Source organism: Lepidochelys kempii, chromosome 13, assembly GCF_965140265.1.
Source record: "Lepidochelys kempii isolate rLepKem1 chromosome 13, rLepKem1.hap2, whole genome shotgun sequence".
Classification (NCBI taxonomy): domain Eukaryota; kingdom Metazoa; phylum Chordata; order Testudines; family Cheloniidae; genus Lepidochelys; species Lepidochelys kempii.
In genome coordinates, this window is record NC_133268.1 from 31,468,399 (window position 1) to 31,490,575 (window position 22,177).

Consider the following 22,177-nt stretch of genomic DNA (forward strand, 5'->3'; position numbering starts at 1 on the left):
GTTTGAGTTTCGCTTCTACCTCAGATATGGTGATGTCTACCTCCATATCCTCATTCCCATTTATCATGTTACCATTATCCCTAAGATCCTCTTTAGTCTTATTAAAGACTGAGGCAAAGTATTTGTTTAGATATTGGGCCATGCCTAGATTATCCTTGACCTCCACTCCATCCTCAGTTTTTAGCGGTCCCACTTCTTCTTTCTTTGTTTTCTTCCTATTTATATGACTATAGAACCTTTTACTATTGGTTTTAATTCCCTTTGCAAGGTCCAACTCTACTTGACTTTTAGCCTGTCTCACTTTATCCCTACATATTCTGACCTCAATAAGGTAGCTTTCCTTACTGATCCCTCCCTTCTTCCACTCCCTATATGCTTTCTGCTTTTTCTTAATTACCTCTCTAAGATGCTTGCTCATCCAGCTTGGTCTACAACTCCTGCCTATGAATTTTTTCCCCTTTCTTGGGATGCAGGCTTCCGATAGCTTCTGCAGCTTTAATTTAAAATAATCCCAGGCCTCCTCTACCTTTAAACCCATAAATTCTTCAGTCCAATCCACTTCCCTAACTAATTTCCTTAATTTTTGAAAGTCAGCCCTTTTGAAATCAAAAACCCTAGTTGCAGATTTATTTTTGTTAATCCTTCCATTCAATTTGAACTGAATTAGCTCATGATCACTTGAGCCAAGATTATCCCCTACAACCATTTCCTCTATGAGGTCCTCATTACTCACCAAGACCAAATCTAAAATGGCATCCCCTCTAGTCGGTTCAGCAACTACTTGCTGAAGGAATCCATCAGCTATCGCATCTAGGAAAATCTGAGCCCTATTATTATTACTAGCACTCGTCCTCCAGTCTATATCTGGGAAGTTAAAGTCTCCCATGATCACACAGTTTCCATTAGTATTTACTTTATTAAAAACATTAAAAAGGGCTCTATCCATATCCAAATTAGATCCCGGCGGTCTATAGCACACCCCAAGCACTATCCCAGGGGAGGCTCTAATAGTTTTCTTCCCCAATTTAATTGTTGCCCAGACAGACTCAGTCATATCCATTTCATCGCTTCTTATTTCTTTACATTCTATCTCATCATTGATATACAGTGCTACTCCACCACCTTTACCTTTATTTCGGTCTTTCCTTCTCTTATTCAAACCAGCAAATGACCCGTGCCCTGTGCTGTAGATGAAGACAAATAAACTCCAGAGTCTCTGCTAGTCTGACCTGAAGGACAATTCCTTCACGATCGCAAATATGACAGTCACTTAGACCATGAACATGAGACAGCTGTTTTGTCTCCCATCTGCAGCTCTTGGAGATATTTGCTTCTAGCCATCGCGTATGGGCCACATGCCATTTTAGGCAACTTCACCATCCTCTCCCCTCCATAAACTTATCAAGCTCAGTCTTGAAACAAGTTACATTTTTTGCCCCCATTACTCCCCTTGCAAAGCTGTTCCAGAACTTCACTCCTCTGATGGTTAGAAACCTTCATCTAATTTCACACCTAAACTTATTGATGGCAAGTTTAGATCCATTTGTTCTTGTGCCTTTAATGTAAATAACTCCTCCTTCCCTGGTGTTTATCCCTCTGATGTATTTATAGAGGACAATCATATCTTCCCTCAGCCTTTGTTATGTTAGGCTAAACAAGCCAAGCTCTTTAGGTCTCCTCTCATAAGGTAGGTTCCCCGTTCCTCTAATCATCCTAATAGTCCTTCTCTGCACCCGTTCCAGTTTGAATTCATCTTCCTTAAACATGGGAGACCAGAATTGCACACAGTATTGCAGATGAGGTCTCACCAGTGCCCTGTATAATGGTAATAACATTCACCTATTGTTACTGTGCCTCAGTGGGTCACAACTGAGAATACCAAATTCAGGACAAGCTGCTGAGAAATAGAACAGACACATCCCAAAACTGATGGTTATTCTTCCATAAAATACACCAATCCAGCAACAAAAGTAAAGTTCTGTCTCACCACATTGGCTAACAAGAAGTTAGAAATGCAGCCTCCTTGGGTATTCCAGCCCTGGATTCAACACCCAGACACAAATTACTCTGGGGGTGCTATTACAGGAGCAAACACTTTTGAAATACAGGTACATAGTCAATATTAATAATACAAAAATTATACATGCATGCAAATAGGCTAATCATATTCAGCAAACCATAACTTTTACGTTAACACCTTACTTGACACACTTTGTACAAGATTTGTTGTGATTATATAACAGTGGTAGCAACAATTATCTACATGGTCATATTTTAATCATATAACACCACACCCTTTTCATGGCCATATCACATTAGCAGCTCATAGTCATTCTGTGATCAACCAATACATTCAGGTTCTTCTCCTCCTCTGTCACTTCCAGCTGGTAAATTGCCAGTTTATTATATAAAAATTATTGTTGTTAGTCCCTAAGTGCATAATGTTGCACTTTACACTATTAAATCTCATCACATTTCTATTACTCCAGTTTTCAAGGTCGTCTAGATCTTGTATGATATTCTGGTCCTCTGTACTGGCAATGTCTCCCAGCTTTGTGCCATCTTCAAATTTTATTAGCCCTCTCCCACTTTTTGTACCAGGGTCATTAATAAAAATTATAAATAAGATTGGTCCCAAGATCGATCCCTGAGGAACTCCACGAGTAGCCTCCCTCCAGCCTGACAGTTCACCTTTCAGTGTGTAGACTCTCCTTTAACCAATTCCTTACCCAACTTTTGATTCCTCTCCCATATAACTAATAATTTCCATGTGTAACTATATCAAATGCCTTACTGAAATCCAGAGTTCAACCCCCCAAGTTTATGGATTTGTCAGAAATCCTTGCTATGGGGCTTGCAATTTTATGTGCCATTTCCTTTAATATTCTTGGATGGAGAGTATCCAGGCCCCTCAGTTTGGACCCATTAAGCTATCTGAGTTTGGCTTGTGGTAATTTCTGTTTCCATATCTTTGTTCCCATTAGCCACCTTGCCATTGTCCCCAGGCTCCTCATTACTCTTATTAAAAATTGAGGCAAAGTATTCATTTAGGTGTTGGGCCATGCCTAGATTATCTTTAATCTCCTCTCCATCCTCAGTGCTTAGAGATCCCACTTCTTCTTGCCTTGTTTTATTTTTATTTATATGGCTAGAGAACCTTTTATTGTTGGTTTTAATTTCCTTTGCAAGGTTTAACTGTGCTTGGCTTTTTAGCAGTTCTCACTTTTTCTCTATACTTTCTGACCTCCAACAGGTAGCTTTCCTTGCTGATCCATCTCTTCTTCCATTCCTTGTAGGCTTTCTGCTTTCTCTTAATCACCTGCCTGAGATGCTTACTCATCCAGTTTGGTCTGCATGCCTTCCCTGTGAATTTTTTCCCCTTGCTTGTAAAGCAGGCTTCAGATAGATTCTGCAACTTTGTCTTAAATTAATTCCAAGCCTCCTCCACATTCAGATCCTTGAGTTCTTCAGTCCAGTCCACTTCCGTAATGATTTCCCTTAATTTTTAAAGTTAGCTTTTTTGAAATCAAGAACCCTCGTTGCAGATCTATTTTTGTTGATTCTTCCATTTAGTTTAAATTGAATTAACTCATGATCACTTAAAGCAAGGTTGTCTCCTGCAACCGGTTTTTCTATGTGGGCCTCGCTACTTACCAGTACTAAATCTAAAATGGCATCCCCGGTCATAGGCACTGACTTTTGTTTTTTTCCGGTGGGTGCTTTTGAAGAGGTGTGTGTGGTGGTGGTGGGGGGACTCTCTGCTAGTTTTGGGGGAGGCTATTTACAGCATATTTATACACTTCTTTCATATTCTAGTTATTGAATGTGTCTATCATTGGTATCTTTACTATTTTAATAATGATTAAATTGTTATGAACTACATAATTACTTTATCATGAATTACAGTATATTTAAATCATTGCAATCACCTACAAGCTCTCTTTACTAATGTCCCAGTTTAAAGACATTATGTCTCACTGTAGCTTTCTGGATGAAACTGTCAGCAACCTTATTGACATCTAGTTCCTAGTATGGTCTTGATGCACGTTAAGGACAGCTACATTATTCAGTTGCGTCTGTCCCATTGATGACTGGAGATAATTTTTAAGTCTTCTGAAGCAGGAGAATGAGTTCAGGATGATACAGGCACAGTGAGAAGGATTTATAAATTTGCAGTACTCTGGAAACATAGTGCTTCCAGAGTTCTGCAAATGACTCCAAGATCTCTTTCTTGATGAGTAACACTAATTTAGGCACCATCATTTTGCATGTATTGTTGGGATTATATTTTGGCATGTGCATTACTTTGTATTTAACATTGAATTTCATTTGCCACTTTGTTGCCAAGTCACCCAGTTTTGTGCGATCCCTTTGTAACCCTTTGCAATCTGTTTTGCACTTAACTATCTTGAGTAATTTTGTATCATCTGCAAACTTTGCCATCTCACTGTTTACCCCTTTTTGCAGATCATTTATGAATATGTTGAACAGCCCTGGCCCCAGTACAAGCCCCTGGGAGACACCACTATTTACTTCTCTCCATTCTGAAAATGGACCATTTATTCCTACCTTTGTTTCCTATCTTTTAACTGGAGTGCCTGGGAATGCTTTCAGGATCATCTAACAATCCTTAATTTAATTTAATGACAAAGACTTTTGTTATCTTAATTAACGTGCCTCTGTTTATAAGTAAACTCTCTGCCCCATGGGCAGAAGTTGTTAGCAGCACAGAACTCATCACATTCCACACTGAAACTCTGGCTCCTGGGTACTGAGCACCCGCTATTTTTTTTCCGTGGGTGCCTGAGCCCCGGAGCACCCATAGAGTTGGCGCCTATGTCCCCACTTGTTGGTTCAATGATTGGTGAAGAAATCTGTCGGCTATCACATCCAGGACTATCCAGGCCCTGTGATTATTAGTCCTCCAGTCTGTATTTGGGAAATTAAAGTATCCCACAATCACATAATTCCCTGGAATATTTATTTCATTAAAAATATTCAAAAGGTCTCTGTCCGTATCCAAATTGTATCCTGGGGTCTGTAGTAGACCCCAAACACTGTCCCAGTGGAGCATTTGTTACCTTTCTTCCCCAAAGTGATTTTGACCTGAATGGATTCTGTTTTATCCATTCAATCACTTCTAATTTCTTCACACTCTACCTGGTCATTAATATACAATGCAACTTCACTGCTTGACCTTTATTTCTGTCTTTCCTGAAGAGCACAGACCCTTCAACACCCGTACTCCAGCCGTGACGACTGTTCCACCCGGTCTCTGTTCTCCCTAGAATAGCTGGTTTCACTTCCTGCCCCAGTAGCTCTAGTCCCTCTATTTTATTACCCAGGCTCCTCGCATTGGTGTACAGACTTCGTAGTTGTTTCTGCTTGTCTTCGCTTAGATTCCTTGCCTGATTAGGTACAGTTATCTACTGACAGTACTGCCTACCTGACTGTTACTGTCATTGGTATTGGCACTATCTTTCCTCTTCTTGTTCGCTTTCCTACCCTCTTTGTACTTTGAAGCTCATAACATTTCCCAGAATTTACATTAGCCAATTCTTCTCCCTAGAGATATTACATACAAGATAAGTTCATGGAGGATAGGTCCATCAATGCCTATTAGCCAGGATGGGAAGGGGTGGTGTCCCTAGCCTCTGTTTGCCAGAAGCTGGGAATGGGCGACAGGAGATGGATCACTTGATGATGACCTGTTCTGTTCATTCCCTCTGGGGCAACTGGCATTGGCCACTATCAGAAGACAGAATATTGGGCTAGACGGACCTTTGGTCTGACCCAGTATGGCCACTTTTATGTTCTTATGTTCTCTTAATACATACACATTTGCATTTCTAATACAATGAACTCCTAAAAAATTGACACTTAATTCAATAAGGTTTGACTTAATAAGATTTGAAAGACAGAGACCACTAGTGGAATGACCATTACAGGATACTGTGTCCAGGTTTTTTATACACACTTTTAAAACGATGTTGAAAAGTTGGAGACAGTTAAAAGAAGAGTCACAAGAATGACCTGAGGTCTGGAAAACCTGCCTTGCAGCTAGAGACTCCCTCATGCTCCTTGGAAAGTCCCAGCCTGAAGCTATTTAGTTTACCAAAGAGAAGGTTGAGGCAGCTTTTCTCACTGGCAGTCTCTCAGACACTTTCTCCCTGCAGAAAAACTATTACCCCTTTTCATCCAAGCAGCTAGTCAAAGTTCAGGCCCTGCAGGTTGTTTCCACTAGGAAAAGAAATTGATGAGATAGGTATTTCTTTGACGACATCTTGTTTGTTTACAAAGGATGTAAAAAGTCCTATTTCCCTGAACACAGAAGGAATCAACAGCAAGGGACCATGTTCTTGCTCACAGGTCCAAGCCTCTATCAGACAGCACCCCTGACTCAGAACCTTTGTAGGCTTCTCCCAGGGCTGGTTCCAGGCTGTGTCTTGCCTGTGTGTGTGTGTGTGTGTCTCTCTCTCTCTGCCTCTGTCCTGCTTCACACTCTGTCTCTCCCTTAGCCAAAACAATACCAAGCTAACTCATAGATTCATACATTCCTAGGCCAGAATGGACCACTGTGATCATCTAGTCTAACCTCCAGTATAACACAGGCCAGAGAGTGTCCCAAAAATAACTCGAAGCACATATCTTTTAGAAAAACATTCAATCTTGATATCAAAATTTCCAGTAATGGAGAATCCACCACAACCCTTGGTAAATTGTTACAGTGGTGAATTACTCTCACTGTTAAACATTTACACCTTATTTCCAGGCTGAACTTGTCTAGCTTCAACTTCCAGCCGTTGGCTTATGTCATACCTTTGTCTGTCCAGCACTTTGTATAATCAAGCCACTTAGGGTATGTTTACACTACAAAATTAGGTCGATTTTATAGAAGTCTATTTTTAGAAGTCGATTTTATACAGTTGATTATGTATGTCCCCACTAAGCACATTAAGTCGGCGGAGTGTGACCTCAATACCATGGCTAGCATTGACTTACGGAGTGGTGCACTGTGGGTAGCTATCCCACAGTTTCTGCAGTCTTCGCTGCCCATTGGAATTCTGGGTTAAGCACCCAATGCCTGATGGGGTAAAAACATTGTCGAGGGTGGTTTTGGGTACGTCGTCAGTCGCCCCTCCCTTCCTCCCTCCCTCCATGAAAGCATCGGCAGACAATCGTTTCACGCCTTTTTTCCTGGGTTACCTGTGCAGACACCATAGCACGGCAAGCATGGAGCCCGCTCAGCTCAGCCCTGCTGTTGTGAGCATTGTAAACACCTCGCACATTATCCTGGAGTATGTGCAGAACCGGGCTAAGAGATGCCAGCACAAGGACGATTGTGATGAGGACATGGACACAGACATTCCTGAAAGCATGGGCTGTGGCAATTGGGACATCATGGTGGCAGTGGGGCTGGCTGATACAGTGGAACACTGATTCTGGGCCTGGCAAACAAGCACAGACTGGTGGGACAGCATAGTGTTGCAGGTATGGGATGATACACAGTGGCTGCGAAACTTTCACATGTGTAAGACCACTTTTCTTGAACTTTGTGTGTTGCTTTCCCCCACCCTGAAGCGCAGGAATACCAAGATGAGAGCTGCCCTGACAGTTGAGAAGCGAGTGGCGATAGCCCTGTGGAAGCTTGCAACGCCTGACTGCTACCAGTCAGTCGGGAATCAATTTGGAGTGGGCAAGTCTACTATGGGGACTGCTGTGATCCAAGTAGCTAATGCAATCACTGACGTTCTGTTATCAACGGTAGTGACTCTGGGAAATGTGCAGGTCATAGTGGATGGCTTTGCTGCAATGGGGTTCCCTAACTGTAGTGGGGCGATAGACGGAACGCATATCCCTGTGTTGGCACCGGACCACCTTGCCAATCAGTATGTAAACTGCAAGGGGTACTGCTCAATGGTGCTGCAAGCACTGATGGATCACAAGGGACGTTTCACCGACATTAACGTGGGATGCCTGGGAAAGGTGCATGACACTCGCATCTTTAGGAACTCAGGGCTGTTTGAGCAGTTGCAAGAAGGGACTTACTTCCCAGACCAGAAAATTACCGTTGGGAATGTTGAAATGCCAATAGTTATCCTTGGGGACCCAGCCTACCCTTTAATGCCCTGGCTCATGAAGCCATACACAGGCACCCTGGACAGTAGTAAGGAGCAGTTCAACTATAGGCTGAGCAAGTGCAGAATGGTGGTAGAATGTGCCTTCGGACGTTTAAAAGCTTGCTGGCGCTGTTTGCTGACTAGGTTAGACCTCAGCACAACCAACATTCCCGTTGTTATTGCTGCTTGCTGTGTGCTCTATAATATCTGTGAGAGTAAGGGGGAGACGTTTATGGCAGGGTGGGAGGTTGAGGCAAATCACCTGGCAGCCAATTTTGAGCAGCCAGACACCAGGGCAATTAGAAGAGCACAGCTAGGTGCGCTGCGCATCAGAGAGGCTTTGAAAACCAGTTTCATGACTGGCCAGGCTACAGTGTGACAGCTGTGTATGTTTCTCCTTGCTGCAAACCCGCCCCCTTTGTTGATTTTAATTCCCTGTTAGCCAACTACCCTCCCCCCTTCGATCACAGCTGGCAAAGGAAATAAAGTAACTATTGTTTTGAAACCATGCATTCTTTCTATATTAATTTTTAAAAAAGTGAGATAACTGACAAGGTAGCCCGGATGGGTTGGGGTGTGGGAGGCGGGAAGAACAAGGCCACATTGCTTATTGTAGCCACACTACAAATCAAAACTGTTTGAATGACAGCCTTCAGTTGCTTGGGCCATCCTCTGGAGTGGAGTGGCTGGGTGCCTGGAGCCTCCTCCCCCGCGTTCTTGGGCGTCTGGGTGAGGAGAATATGAAACTTGGGGAGGAGTGCAGGCGATTTTACAATGAATGCAGCAGGGGTCTGTGCTCCTGTTGGCTTTCCTGCAGCTCCAGCAGACGCTTCATCATGTCCGTTTGCTCCCGCAGTAGCCTCAGCATCACCTCCTGCCTTTGCTGTTCACGCACTCACTTAATGCTTTCCTGGCCTCTGCCACTGAATGCCTCCATGCATTAAGCTGTGCCCTATCAGTGTGGGAGGCCTGCATGAGCTCGGAAAACATGTCATCGCGAGTGCATTTTTTTCGCCTTCTAATCTGCGATAACCTCAGGGACGGAGATGATGGGGGAGCATAGAAACATTTGCATCTGGGGGGAGATAAAAAGGGAGAGTAAAACTTAAGATGATACATTTCTGAGAACAAAAGGGAGACTTTTTCACAGTAAATCAAGTAATTCACAGCAGACAGCACATGTGCTTTAGGTACAAAGTCACATTTTGCCTTTTTTATTGTACACCTGCCAGTATGGTGACATATCACACACAGCTGGGCAACAGAACTCGGTTTCCAGGCAGCCATGGTAAGCCTTTTGGTACGCGGGGTTGGCGTCTTCTGCCTTCATAACATGTGGGAATGGTTTCAAACTGGAGCGCCATCCTTTCCCATAGCAAGCAATGCCAGATAGGTTTCACATTTAAAAGGAGGGGCTGTCGTTTTTGGCTGGATGTGCAGCACACACCTCCCCCTACCCCACCGCGTGGCTATTCTCCGGGATGATCCCTTTTAGCCAAGTGCAAACAACCAGCATGAGCGGGGTCCTTTTACTGTTCCCTTATTCCCCTATTTCAACCAGGTGACCATGACTGATATCACTCTCCAGAGGCTAACACAGAAAGATAAAGACTGAATGTTGTTTGAATGCGACCAAAACCCAGGACCATTCACTGCCATGCTTTGTGCTGCAGTGATTCCAGACTACTTGCTACTGGCTTGGCGTGGTAAAGTGTCCTACCGTGGAGGACGAAATAAGGCAGCCCTTCCCAGAAACCATCTGCAAAAGCTTTCAGAGTACCTCCAGGAGAGCTTCATGGAGATGACCTGGAGGATTCCTGCTCCATCCCCAGACATGCTAACAGACTTTTCCAGTAGCTGTACTGGCTGCGAATGCATCCCAATTCTTCAGGGCAAATCAAACATTAAACACTATTGCTTTTAAACCCTGTACTGTAGTTACAAATGTGCATTCACCAGAGGTGCCTTCTCCGCCTTCAGGGTCGGGGAATCCCACCTTGGGAGGGTATTAGCTCCAGAGTGATGAAAAGACCCTGGCTGTTGGGGAGAACAGATTCAATTGTAATAGGGCTGCGCATTCTCCTCCTCCTCCCCTTCTTCCTCATCCACAAAATCCTCCTCCCTGTTGAGTGAGACTCCCACCTTGCAGCTGTCCATGGACAGTGGTGGGGTAGTGGTAGGGTCCCCCCCCCAGAATGTCATTTAGCTGATCATAGAAGCGGCATGCATGGGGCTCTGACCTGGACCGATCATTTGCCTGCTTTGTCTTTTGGTAGGCTTGCGTGAGCTCCTTAACTTTCACGTGGCACTGCTGTGTGTCCCTGTTGTAGCCTTTCTCCACAATGCCCTGTTCAATTTTGGCATATATATTAGCATTTCTTCTTTTTGATCAGAGTTCGGCCTACACAGATTCTTCTCCCCATACAGCAATCAGATCCAGTGTCTCCCGTTTGGTCCATGCTGGAGCTCGTTTGCGATTCTGGGGGAAACTGCATGGTCACCTGTGCTGCTGAGCTCGCCACGCTGACTAAACAGGAAATGAAACTCAAAATTTCCTAGGATTTTTCCTGTGTACCTGGCTAGTGCATCGGAGTTCAAAGTGCTGACCAGAGCGGTCACATTGGAGCACTCTGGGATAGCTCCCGAGGCCAATACCATCTAATTGCATCTGCACTACCCCAAATTCGACCTAGCAAGGTCAATTTTAGCGCTATTCCCCTTGCCGGGGAGGAGTACAGAAGTCGATTTTAAGAGCCCTTTAGGTTGACGGAACAGGGTTGGTTGTATAGACGCATTCATTTTAAAATCGACCTAATGCGGCTACATTTGACCTAACCCCATAGTGTAGACCAGGGCTTAGACAAGTACCTGAATATGGATATAGGCTACTGTATTTAAAGATCCTGGCCTTGTTCGCAGAGCACAGATACAGCCTCTCCCAGCAGGAGTAAATCCACTTTAGTATTTAGACAATACATTCCTGAGCTGTCTCACTTATCCCTTTGTTTTGGGTGGTAACCTGTGCTTAACTTAGGGTTGCCAGGTGTTCGGTTTTTGACCTGGAGGCTCCGGTTAGCACTGCCGACTGGGACATTAAAAGTCTGGTCAATGGTGCAGTGGGGGCCCAGAGCTAAGGTAGGCTCCCTGTCTGCCCTAGTTCCGCATGGCTCCCAGAAGTGGCCACCAAGTCCCTGCAGCCCCTAGACACATGGGTGGCTCTGCAAGCTGCCCCTGCCCTGAGGGTCAGCTTCACAGCTCCCATTGGCTGGGAACTGCAACCAATGGGAGCTGTGGGGCAGCACCTGTGGGCACATGGGCAGCGCGCAGAGCCTTCCTGGCCACCCTTGCATGTAGGGGCTGCAGGGACCTGGTGGCCACTTCCTGGGAGCTGCGGTAAGCACCGCCATGAACCTGCACCCTGAGCCCTCTCCCGCACCCCAACCCCCTGCCCCAGCCCATTCTTTCCTTTTCCTCAAATAAAATTATGTTTCTAAAGCTTATACTTGTGGAGATAAATTGAAAATGTGAAATGAACACAAACTGATGCAGTAATGCTTGCCTGAATCCTCAGAGAACTTTTGAGAGGTGTGAATGGCAGCATCCATCGCAGTCAAAATCTGTGGACTCTGCCAGTTGGAATTTAACATTTACATTACACCACAGAATTCAAGATTATTGCCATGGAATTTACTGTTTTGCTGCAGCTAGGCACCCCGCATTTTCTTTTGTCACCCTGACTTCCAATTACCTTTTGCTCTCCAGCTTACACACTTACACACACACACATTAACTGGATTCCAGTGCATGCTCCCCAAAGTGTTCTATGGCACCAGGCAGCAGAGGAGGGTCACATTCATTCTCCTTTTGTGACCTTTTCATAACTCTTCTATCATCTGCCACTTGAAGCCTGATTTTCCTCTTTGGGAGACTCAAAACAAGACACATCTGTGATGGGGCAGAGATGCCCTGCACCAGCAATGAGGGAGTTTAGGAGGCAGTCAGGTTCTCCACTGGCTATGAAGGGATTGGGGAAAGTCCAAAGATCCAGTTGGCCTGCCCTGCTACACCTCAAGCCAGTATCAGGCATAGAAAGGGAGATAAAAGAAGAGAGTCTAGCCTAGTTCAGCACTGAACAGGAAGGACAAAAATCTGCTTCTCTTGGTGGGATTGAAGCCTGGTTGCAGCCCGGGGATGGAGCGCACGTGCTGGCTGGATCAACTCTCCTGGAAGGGATGAGTAGATCCTGGGAAGGGAATTGGCTGACGAACAGATTGGGAGACCAGCCCTGAACAGAAGGGTGGGGCTCCACCAAAGGTTTGTGGAATGACCCTGATTTTGTTCCTCATTACCTTAGAATCTTAAACACCCCCAAAAGGGTGTTTAAATCCACTAATGCCAGACTGGAGGTTTCTTTCGCTGGTGGACCAAAGCACCACTCTCCTGTACCTTATTGGGACAGAGACATACCAGTGGAGATCCACAGCTGAGTGAGTTGTGCACAGAAGGGCCACAAGGGGGCAGTACCCCAGAAGCCCTATTACAATATCCTAGCATGACCCTCAGTTACCATAATACTGTAAAGGGGTTTTCACAGTAGTGGTCAAGAGATTCTGAGGTGTTCACATAGCCTTTAAAGGGGGGGCATGCTGATTCATTTGAAGAGCAACTTTATAAAAATAACCACTGAATTCTTCAAGGGAAAATGTACAGGCTTACAGAATCAGAAGACTATTTTGTCGATGTCAGTGCTGTAAACATCAGAGTTAGTGTCACGGTAAATTGCGAAAGCTGCCAAGACTCAGAGAACTGAGAGAATACTCATTGTGTCCTGTGCCTCAGATGTCATCGGTGTTATGTTGGGACTTGCTTCTAGCAATAAACATGACAGCCATTCCCCTCTCCAAAGATGCAGTCAGACAACAAGTTTGTGATGTGGCAGATGTTCAGAAACAGCTGTGCAGAAGAGTTCAGGAAAGCCAGTACTTCTCAGTACAATAGGAGGACACTACAGATATGTCTTCCTGTGCACAGCTTTTATCTGTTGTCCAATCTGAGTGGGAAGGAGCGATGCAAGAGGACTACCTGTTTCACTTTCCACTGACAGTATGTGCTAGAGGGACACAACATGTTTGACACTATCCAACAATCAGTTCTTCCACGTGAGTTGGATAGGCACGGCTGGGTTGATGTTTGCTTTGATGGTGCCTGAACTATGACAGAAAAACACAGAAGCTTTGGACTAGAATCCAAAAGGCAAGAAGAGACAAAATTCTTGAATTTCCTATACAACAATGCTAGGAGCCTGGGTAACAAGGAAGAGGATTTGGAATTGCTCATTTATGAGCATAAATTTTATCTAGTTGATATTACTGATGGGATAACTCATATGAGTTAAATGTTAAAATAAATGGTTATAACCTAATTTAGGAAGGATTAAGCGGGGTAAGGCATAGCAGTGTATGTCAAAAATAGAATTTCCTATTTCCAAGTCACTGACAAGCCATAGGGAAGAATAGGAGAGAGGTTCCGGAGGCCAAATTTAGGCTGCTAGGTAAGAGATTGAAGTCCAGGACCTCCATGGTAGCATTCTCTGAAATGCTTCCAGTTTGACACACAGGGCCAGTTAGACAGGCAGAACTGCAGGGCTCAATGCATGGATGAGATGATGGTGTAGGGAGGAGGGATTTCTATTTATTAGAAACTAGGGGAAAGCGGGAGCCAATACAGGAAGGATGGGCTCCACCTAAACCAAATGGAACCAGATTGCTGGTACTTAAAATTAAAAAGGTCTAGAGCAGTTTTTAAACTAACGGCTGGGGGAAAGCTGACAGGTGAAGAGGAGCACGTGGTTCGGATAGAGACATCTCTTAGGGGAGGATCTATTCATGGAGATTCTCTATGTCCTGGTAAGGAGGAGAGGATGGAAGATGATAAAATACGGGTAGGATCTGGTGAGAAACAGTCAAATGAAAAAGAGTCCCATTCAATTGGCAGACAGCTAAAAAGTGACAGCTTTTTAAGCGCTTATATACCAATGCTAGAAGTCTAAATAATAAGATGGGTGAACTTGGGTGCCTTGTATTAAATGAGGATATTGATATAATAGGCATCACAGAAACTTGGTGGAATGAGGATAATCAATGGGACACACTAATACCAGGGTACAAAATATATCGGAAGGACAGAACAGGTTGTGCTGGTAGGGGAGTGGCTATATGAGGAAGAAAGAATAGAGTCAAATGAAGTAAAAATCTTAAATGAACCAAACTATACCATAGAATCTCTATGAATAGTAATTCCATGCTCGAATAATAAGACTATAGCAGTCGGGATATACTACTGACTGCCTGACCAGGATGGTGATAGTGACTGTGAAATGCTCAGGGAGATTAGAAAGGCTATAAAAATAAAAACTCAGTAATAATGGGGGATTTCAACCATCCCTATATTGACTGGGTACATGTCACCTCAGGACGGGATGCAGAGATAAAGTTTCTTGACACCTTAAATGACTGCTAGTCGTGGAACCCACAAGAGGAGAGGCAATTCTTGATTTAGTCCTAAGTGGAGCACAGGATCTGGTCCAAGAGGTGAATATAGCTGGAGCGCTTGGTAATAGTTACCATAATATAATTAAATTTAACATCCCTGTGGCAGAGAAAACACCACACCAGCCCAACACTGTAGGATTTAATTTCAGAAAGGGGGACTATACAAAAATGAGGAAGTTTGTTAAACAGAAATTAAAAGGTACAGTGCAAAAAGTGAAATCTCTGCAAGCTTCATGGAAACTTTTTAAAGACACCATAGTAGAGACTCAACTGAAATGTATACTCCAAATTAAGAAACTTAGTAAGAGAACCAGAAAAATGCCACCGTGGCTAAACAACAAAGTAAAAGAAGCAGTGGGAGGCAAAAAGGCATCCTTTAAAAAGTGGAAGTTAAATCCTAGTGAGGAAAATAAAAAGGAGTATAAACTCCTGCAAGTGAAGTGTAAAAAATATAGTTAGGAAGGTCAAAAAAGGATTTGAAGAACAGCTAGTCAAAGATTCAAAAAGTAACAGCAAAAAAACATTTTTAAGTACATCAGAAGCAGGAAGCCTGCTAAACAGCCAATGGGGCCACTGGATGATCGAGATGCTAAAGGAGCACTTAAGGACAATAAGGCCATTGCAGAGAAACTAAATTAATTCTTTGCATTGGTATTCACAGCTGAGGATGTGCGGGAGATTCCCAAACCTGAGCCATTCTTTTTACATGACAAATCTGAGGAACTGTCCCAGACTGAGGTGTCATTAGAGGAGGTTTTAGAACAAATTGATAAATTAAACAGTAATAAGTCACCAGGGCCAGATGGGATTCACCAAAGAGTTCTGAAGGAACTCAAATCTGAAATTGCAGAACTACTAACTGTTGTTTGTAACCTATCTTTTAAATCAGCTTCTGTACCAAATGACTGGAGAATAGCTAATGTGATTCCAATTTTTAAAAAGGGCTCCAGAGGTGATCCTGGCAATTACAGGCCAGTAAGCATGACTTCAGTACCAGGCAAGCTGGTTGTAACTATAATATAGAACACAATTGTCAGGCACATAGAAGAACATCATTTGTTGGGGAAGAGTCAACATGGTTTTTGTAATGGGAAATCATGCCTCACCAATCTACTAGAATTTTTGAGGGGGGGGTCAATAAGTATGTGGATGGGGGGATGCAGTGAATATAATGTATTCACCAAAGGCTCTTAAGTAAAGTAAGCTGTCATGGGATAAGAAGGAAGGTCCTCTTGTGGATCGGTAACTGGTTAAAAGATAGGAAACAAAGAGTAGGAATAAATGGTCAGTTTTCAGAATGGAGAGAGATAAATAGTGGTGTCCCCCAGGGGTCTACACTGGGACCAGTCCTATTCAACATATTTATAAATGATCTGGAAAAGGGGGTAAACAGTGAGGTGGCAAAATTTGCAGATGATACAAAACTACTCAAGATAGCTAAGTCCAAAGCAAATTGCAAAGAGCTACATAGGGATCTCACAAAACTGGGTAACTGGGCAACAAAATGGCAGATGAAATTCAATGTTGACAAATGCAAAGTAATGCACATTGGAAAACATAATCCCAACTATACATCTAAAATGATGGGATCTAAATTACCTGTTACCGCTTAAGAAAGAGATCTTGGAGTCATGGTGGATAGTTCTCTGAAAACATCCACTCAATGTGCAGCGGCAGTCAAAAAAGCTAACAGAATGTTGGGAATCATTAAGAAAGTGATAGATAATAAGACAGAAAATATCACATTGACTCTATATAAATCCATAGTAAAGACACATCTTGAATGCTTTCTGCGGAAAAGGACCTAGGGGTGACAGTGGATGAGAAGCTGGATATGAGTCAGCAGTGTGCCCTTGTTGCCAAGAAGGCCAATGGCATTTTGGGATGTATAAGTAGGGGCATAGCGAGCAGATCGAGGGATGTGATCGTTCCCCTCTATTCGACATTGGTGAGGCCTCATCTGGAGTACTGTGTCCAGTTTTGGGCCCCACACTTCAAGAAGGATATGGATAAATTGGAGAGAGTCCAGCGAAGGGCAACAAAAATGATTAGGGGACTGGAACACATGAGTTATGAGGAGAGGCTGAGGGAGCTGGGCTTGTTTAGCCTGCAGAAGAGAAGAATGAGGGGGGATTTGATAGCTGCTTTCAACTACCTGAAAGGGGGTTCCAAAGAGGATGGCTCTAGACTGTTCTCAATGGTAGCAGATGACAGAACGAGGAGTAATGGTCTCAAGTTGCAGTGGGGGAGGTTTAGATTGGATATTAGGAAAAACTTTTTCACTAAGAGGGTGGTGAAACACTGGAATGCGTTACCTAGGGAGGTGGTAGAATCTCCTTCCTTAGAGGTTTTTAAGGTCAGGCTTGACAAAGCCCTGGCTGGGATGATTTAACTGGGAATTGGTCCTGCTTTGAGCAGGGGGTTGGACTAGATGACCTTCTGGGGTCCCTTCCAACCCTGATATTCTATGATTCTATGATTCTATGATTCTATGAATGCTGCATGCAGATGTGGTTGTCCCATCTCAAAAAAAGATATATTGGAATTGGAAAAGTTTCAGAAAAGGGCAACAACAATTATTAGCGGAACGGAAAAGCTTCCATTTGAGGAGAGATTAATAAGATTGGGACTTTTCAACTTGGAAAAGAAATGACTCAGGGAGGATCTATAACATCATGACTGGTGTGGAGAAAGTAAATAAGGAAATGTTATTTACTCCTCATAACACAAGAACTAGGGGTCACCAAATGCAATGAACAGGGAGCAGGTTTAAAACAAAGAATAGGAAGTATTTCTTTACACAATGCAATCAACCTGTGGAACTGTTTGTCAGAGGATGTTGTGAAGGTCAAGACTATAACAGGGTTCAAACAAGAACTACATAAATAAATGGAGGATAGGTCCACCAATGGCTATTAGTCAGGATGGGCAGGGATGGTGTCCCTAGTCTCCGTTTGCCAGAAGCTGGGAATGGGTGACAGGGGATGAATCACTTGATGATGACTTGTTCTGTTCATTCCCTCTGGGGCACCTGGCATTGTCCTCTATCAGAAGACAGGATACTGGGCTAGATAGACCTTTGGTCTAACCTAGTATGGTCGTTCTTATGTTCTTATGTATGCTCTTAATGTCCTAATAGATGAAGCGCAAGATGGGATACTAGTTGGTGTCTGATACAGACCACAAAATTACACGAGGGAATGGGATGACCAACTCCTTAAACACCTATCTATAATATGTAGGTAAAAGACATTCATGCTCATGGGGGATTCAATTTGAAAGACAGATGCTGGAGGTCTCATGCTGCCAGTACTAAAGCATCCTTGGAAATTCTAAATATTATCAATGACAATTTCCTAACTCAAATGTGTTGCACTATGTTAGACCTCATCTTGACAGATAAAGAGGAATTTATCACAGATCTAAAAATTAATGATAACTCAGGTACATGTTCATGACTTGATCACATCTATAATGTGCAAAGAGAATAAAGTCCATACCAGTGATATATATAATTAGTGCTTTAAAAGGGCCAATTTCAAAAAGCTGAAAACAATTATGGGCCAAATCAGCTGGGGGAAGAATTTAATCAGAAAAATGTGCATGATAATTGGGAATTGTTCAAGAACACCATACTAGATGCCCCAAAAGCCACAATCCCATAAACAAGAAAGAAGGTTGTATTAGTTAAAAAACTGACCTGGTTTAGTGGGGAAGTGAAGGCAGAGATAATAATAAATAACAAATGGGAAAAAGGGGACGTTAATAGTAATGAATATAAATTGGAAGTTAGGAATTGTAGAAAATAGATAAGGTAAACAAAGGGACAGAAGATGAACTGTGGGTTTTAATTATGGATCTGAAAAGATACATCAAGACTTTTGTTTGGATATGACTCCCAGATGCGCCTTATCATGTCTTTATTGTTTGAAATGCACATGCTATATGGTGTGATGCAGTGATGGTGATAAACTTTCTTAATGAATTCAAAGCCTTTATTTGTTAACATCACTGTATTAAAAAAGGACAGTATTAGAGAACTCACAGGCAGGTCAGGTGCCACAAAAAGACCAAAACAGTAGTAAAATAAAGTGCATAAGTGAAAAGCAGTGAAACCATTCCAAAAAAATTGAAGCTCCCCTCCTTCTTCGTGTCCCCTGCCCCCCGTTCTTCTTTCCCTTCTAGTGCTTTTTGCATGCATTTGGTGTTGCTGCATGGGCGGAGGAGGCCCGCATGGGATACATTTGCCCAGTTCAACTAGATTAAGTCCTGGTTGCCTAAGCCATCCAACCACAGAACTTGCCAATGGGTTCCTGGTCTACAGGACATGGCACCATGCAAGGGACTCAGGAGGTGGTGTTGGCACAGGACATGCAGGCGGAGCAGGAGCCTGCTCTCTCAGAGCCATTGGCACAAGCAGCCTCTCCACCACGTCTTTCTGCTGCACTGTCTCTTCCTCCCTCAAGCGACATTCCTGCTCAAGAAACTGAGCTGCAAATCACTCCATGTGCCCTGCAGCTTCTCTTTGCCTTTCAACTTGCTGTGAATCCTTCTCCCTTCAGTACTGAAGTTGCTGATTGGCCCTGTCCAGACTGTTCACCATACAGTTGTGGCAGACACACTTCCTCTTTGACTGCATGGGGTATGTCTAGGCTGCAAATAAAAATCCGCAGCTGGCCGATGCCATCTGACTTGGGCTCACAGGGCTCGGGCTGCGGGGCTGTTTAATTGCAGTGTAGACATTCAGGCTCAGGCTATAGCCTGAGCTCTGGGTCCCTCCCACCTTGCTGTGTCCTAGAGCCTGGGCCACAGCCCAAGCCCTGAAATTTACACTGCAATTAAACAGCCCTGCAGCCCAAGCCCTGCAGGCCTGAGTCAGATGGCATGGGCCAGCCACTGGTGTCTAATTGCAGTGTAGACAGACCCATTGTGACAGTGCAACGCCTGCTGAACTGTGGCTGGCCTGCAGAGGTGGAAGGGCCTGAAACCAGGAATGAAACAGTACATTATTGTCTCAGTATTTCAGAAAAGGTTTAGTATATCATCAGCCTTTGGAATCTCAAGGGCCTTTGGAATCTCAAGGCCAAAACATGTAAAATTCTGCTTCAGTATATTCTGAGAACAACAGTTCAGTTCCCAGATGTTCCGTGGGCACAACTGAGAGTTAGGCAGAGTGAGAAGCCTTCACACATAATGGTAAGTTGGAATTTAGAAATGAGATACCTTTAAAAATTGCAGAGCATTTCAGCCTTGTGTGGGGGAGAGAAGAGGACGGTACACTTGCCATGGTTTACTACTTATGGTTCACAACCCTTTCAGGCATTCAACATTTTGAAGGACATAATTCTGGAGATTCCTGAGTTGCAAAGAAATACTGTATTCTAAGCTACCAGGGGCAAGCCAGCCATGTATGCTAAAGAGGTTTTCAAGTTTATGATGACGAAGCAACACATCTATGAGTGAAGTGAGGTGATGACCTACAGAGGCAGGCCCGGAAAGTATGCCCCCCACCCCCCAGCCCTGCCTGAAATGTGACAACCCATCCTAGTTCCTACTATGGGAGAAGTTTGCAACTATCAGCACCCAGAATTGGATCAAAATTAATGGGGGAATCAACAGGATGCTGCGCTAGCTTCCATGTGGATTACTGTCTTCCTGTAAGCTACTGAAAGTTTTCTGCATTCTTGCAGTTACCCCAGTACAGCTACAGCCTACAATACAGCCTGCTTGCACTACATCTATCTATGGACTACAAGCAATTACCCCAGACAAAACAGACTCTTGATACTGCACACATGGACTAGACACATACCACAGGGACTGCTGGGGCTCATAATAAGGACTGCATCACCAAAATTACTCCCCCCCACCTCCAAAGCATACTTCGGTAATAAAGAACTGAATAGCATCCCCCCTCTTCCTGGCACATTTCTGGACTGCACACAACCCCTGGTGTATTTCAGACAGTTAATTTGTTACCCGGGCATTCCATTCCCCTTCAGCCCGAGTACAGTTTACGGGTGGCTCGTTATGGTGTGGCCTGGCCAATTTGTACAGTGTGGCACACTAAAAGGGAAGACAATGAAAGGCTCCTACTTTTAACACCCCAGCATATTTTTGTAACTATGTGCAAGTATCAAGTAAAAATGTTTTTATAACTGCTTGTTTAGCTGTTATTTGCCCTTCCTGAAATCCATTTTGAATTCCACATTGTGGGGGAGATGCCAAAACGCTGGCTTGCATTCCACTGCAAGCAGATACACGTTGCTACCCAAGCTTGTAATTGCATTGGGTCATAAACCGGAAATCCCCCCCCCCCCGTTCGTATATTAATAACAACAAACATGGAGCCAGAAACTTGCCAGCCTCCAGGGCTACTTCTGTCTCATCTGTTTCTGCCTCCAGTTCCATGGCGGAGTACTCCTTCAGCACATCGTCAAACAGCTCCTCTTGAGTATGGACACAGGATGTGCTGTAGCTGCTTTAGCAGTGAAACCTCCTGGGGACTGGCGAGAGCACAAAAGTCTCTTCACTAGCTTGATCTGGCAGCTGTTGGCTCCCTGCAGTGCTATTTTAGACATGGGTCAGAAGGTCACCATTCTGGCTGATCAGGCTATCATGAACCACTGGGGGCTCGGTGCTCAGTGTGGTTCACAGCACCTGGCCAAAGTCCATGTAAAAGAGGGAGGATGACAGACAGCTCCCAAAGGCTACTCTTGTGCTAGAAAGGCCAAGAAACACTGGTCCATGGGATTAAGGGATAGCGTATCCCAGCAAACATGTCATCGAAATTGGTATATCTCCCGCCAAAAGTTTCAGTTTTGACAAATCGGCGTTTTCCAATGGAAAAAAGCATTTAGTTGAAAAATTCCTGAGCTGCTCTTAACTTTGTGACCTCTAATGCTTCTGCCCAGATTCACCAGCCAAACTCCCTTCTCTTCTTTCCTCCACCAGCCACATTTGAAACATAATTTACTATGAGAACATCAAAACTTAAGGCCTAAAATAAATGTGCACAGAAAGGAGAAATGTGCATGTGGTACTTCAAACAAACTTTTTTAATATGGTGAACCAATAAATTTTAGGAACCACTGGTGTAGATATCCCTGGAATTACTATACATAATTGTAAATTGATTTTTATATTGCCACACATTGTACGTGCTATGCAGTAGAATCCCTTTTCAGTAGCTTGTGGTGTTGCTACTGGCTGCACAATATCCAAGGTTGATTCTTGTATTGAGAATGTCTAGAGTTTCAGCTATGGGTTACAGAGTTATTAACCTAACGGCTAGGAAGTTAATTGGCACATGTGTTTTCTCTGTAGGGAATGATCTCTTTCTGGTTGCCGTCCATGAGCTGGGTCATGCCCTGGGCCTGGAACATTCCAATGACCCCAGTGCTATCATGGCTCCTTTCTACCAGTACATGGAAACACACAACTTTAAACTCCCACAGGATGATCTCCAAGGAATTCAGAAAATCTATGGTGAGCATTATCCATATG

The 22,177-nt window shown here is 43.8% G+C and overlaps 1 protein-coding gene across 14 annotated transcripts in view; it reads left to right on the forward strand.

The window, feature by feature from the left end:
* The window catches only part of MMP24 (matrix metallopeptidase 24), a 162,584-nt gene that overhangs the window by 87,042 nt on the left and 53,365 nt on the right, over positions 1–22,177 (forward strand). For all 14 annotated transcript variants that reach the window (XM_073310031.1, XM_073310032.1, XM_073310043.1 and 11 more), the window contains one exon: positions 21,998–22,159. In XM_073310031.1, the coding sequence (XP_073166132.1) occupies positions 21,998–22,159 (162 nt within the window). The remainder of the gene's footprint in view (positions 1–21,997; positions 22,160–22,177) is intronic.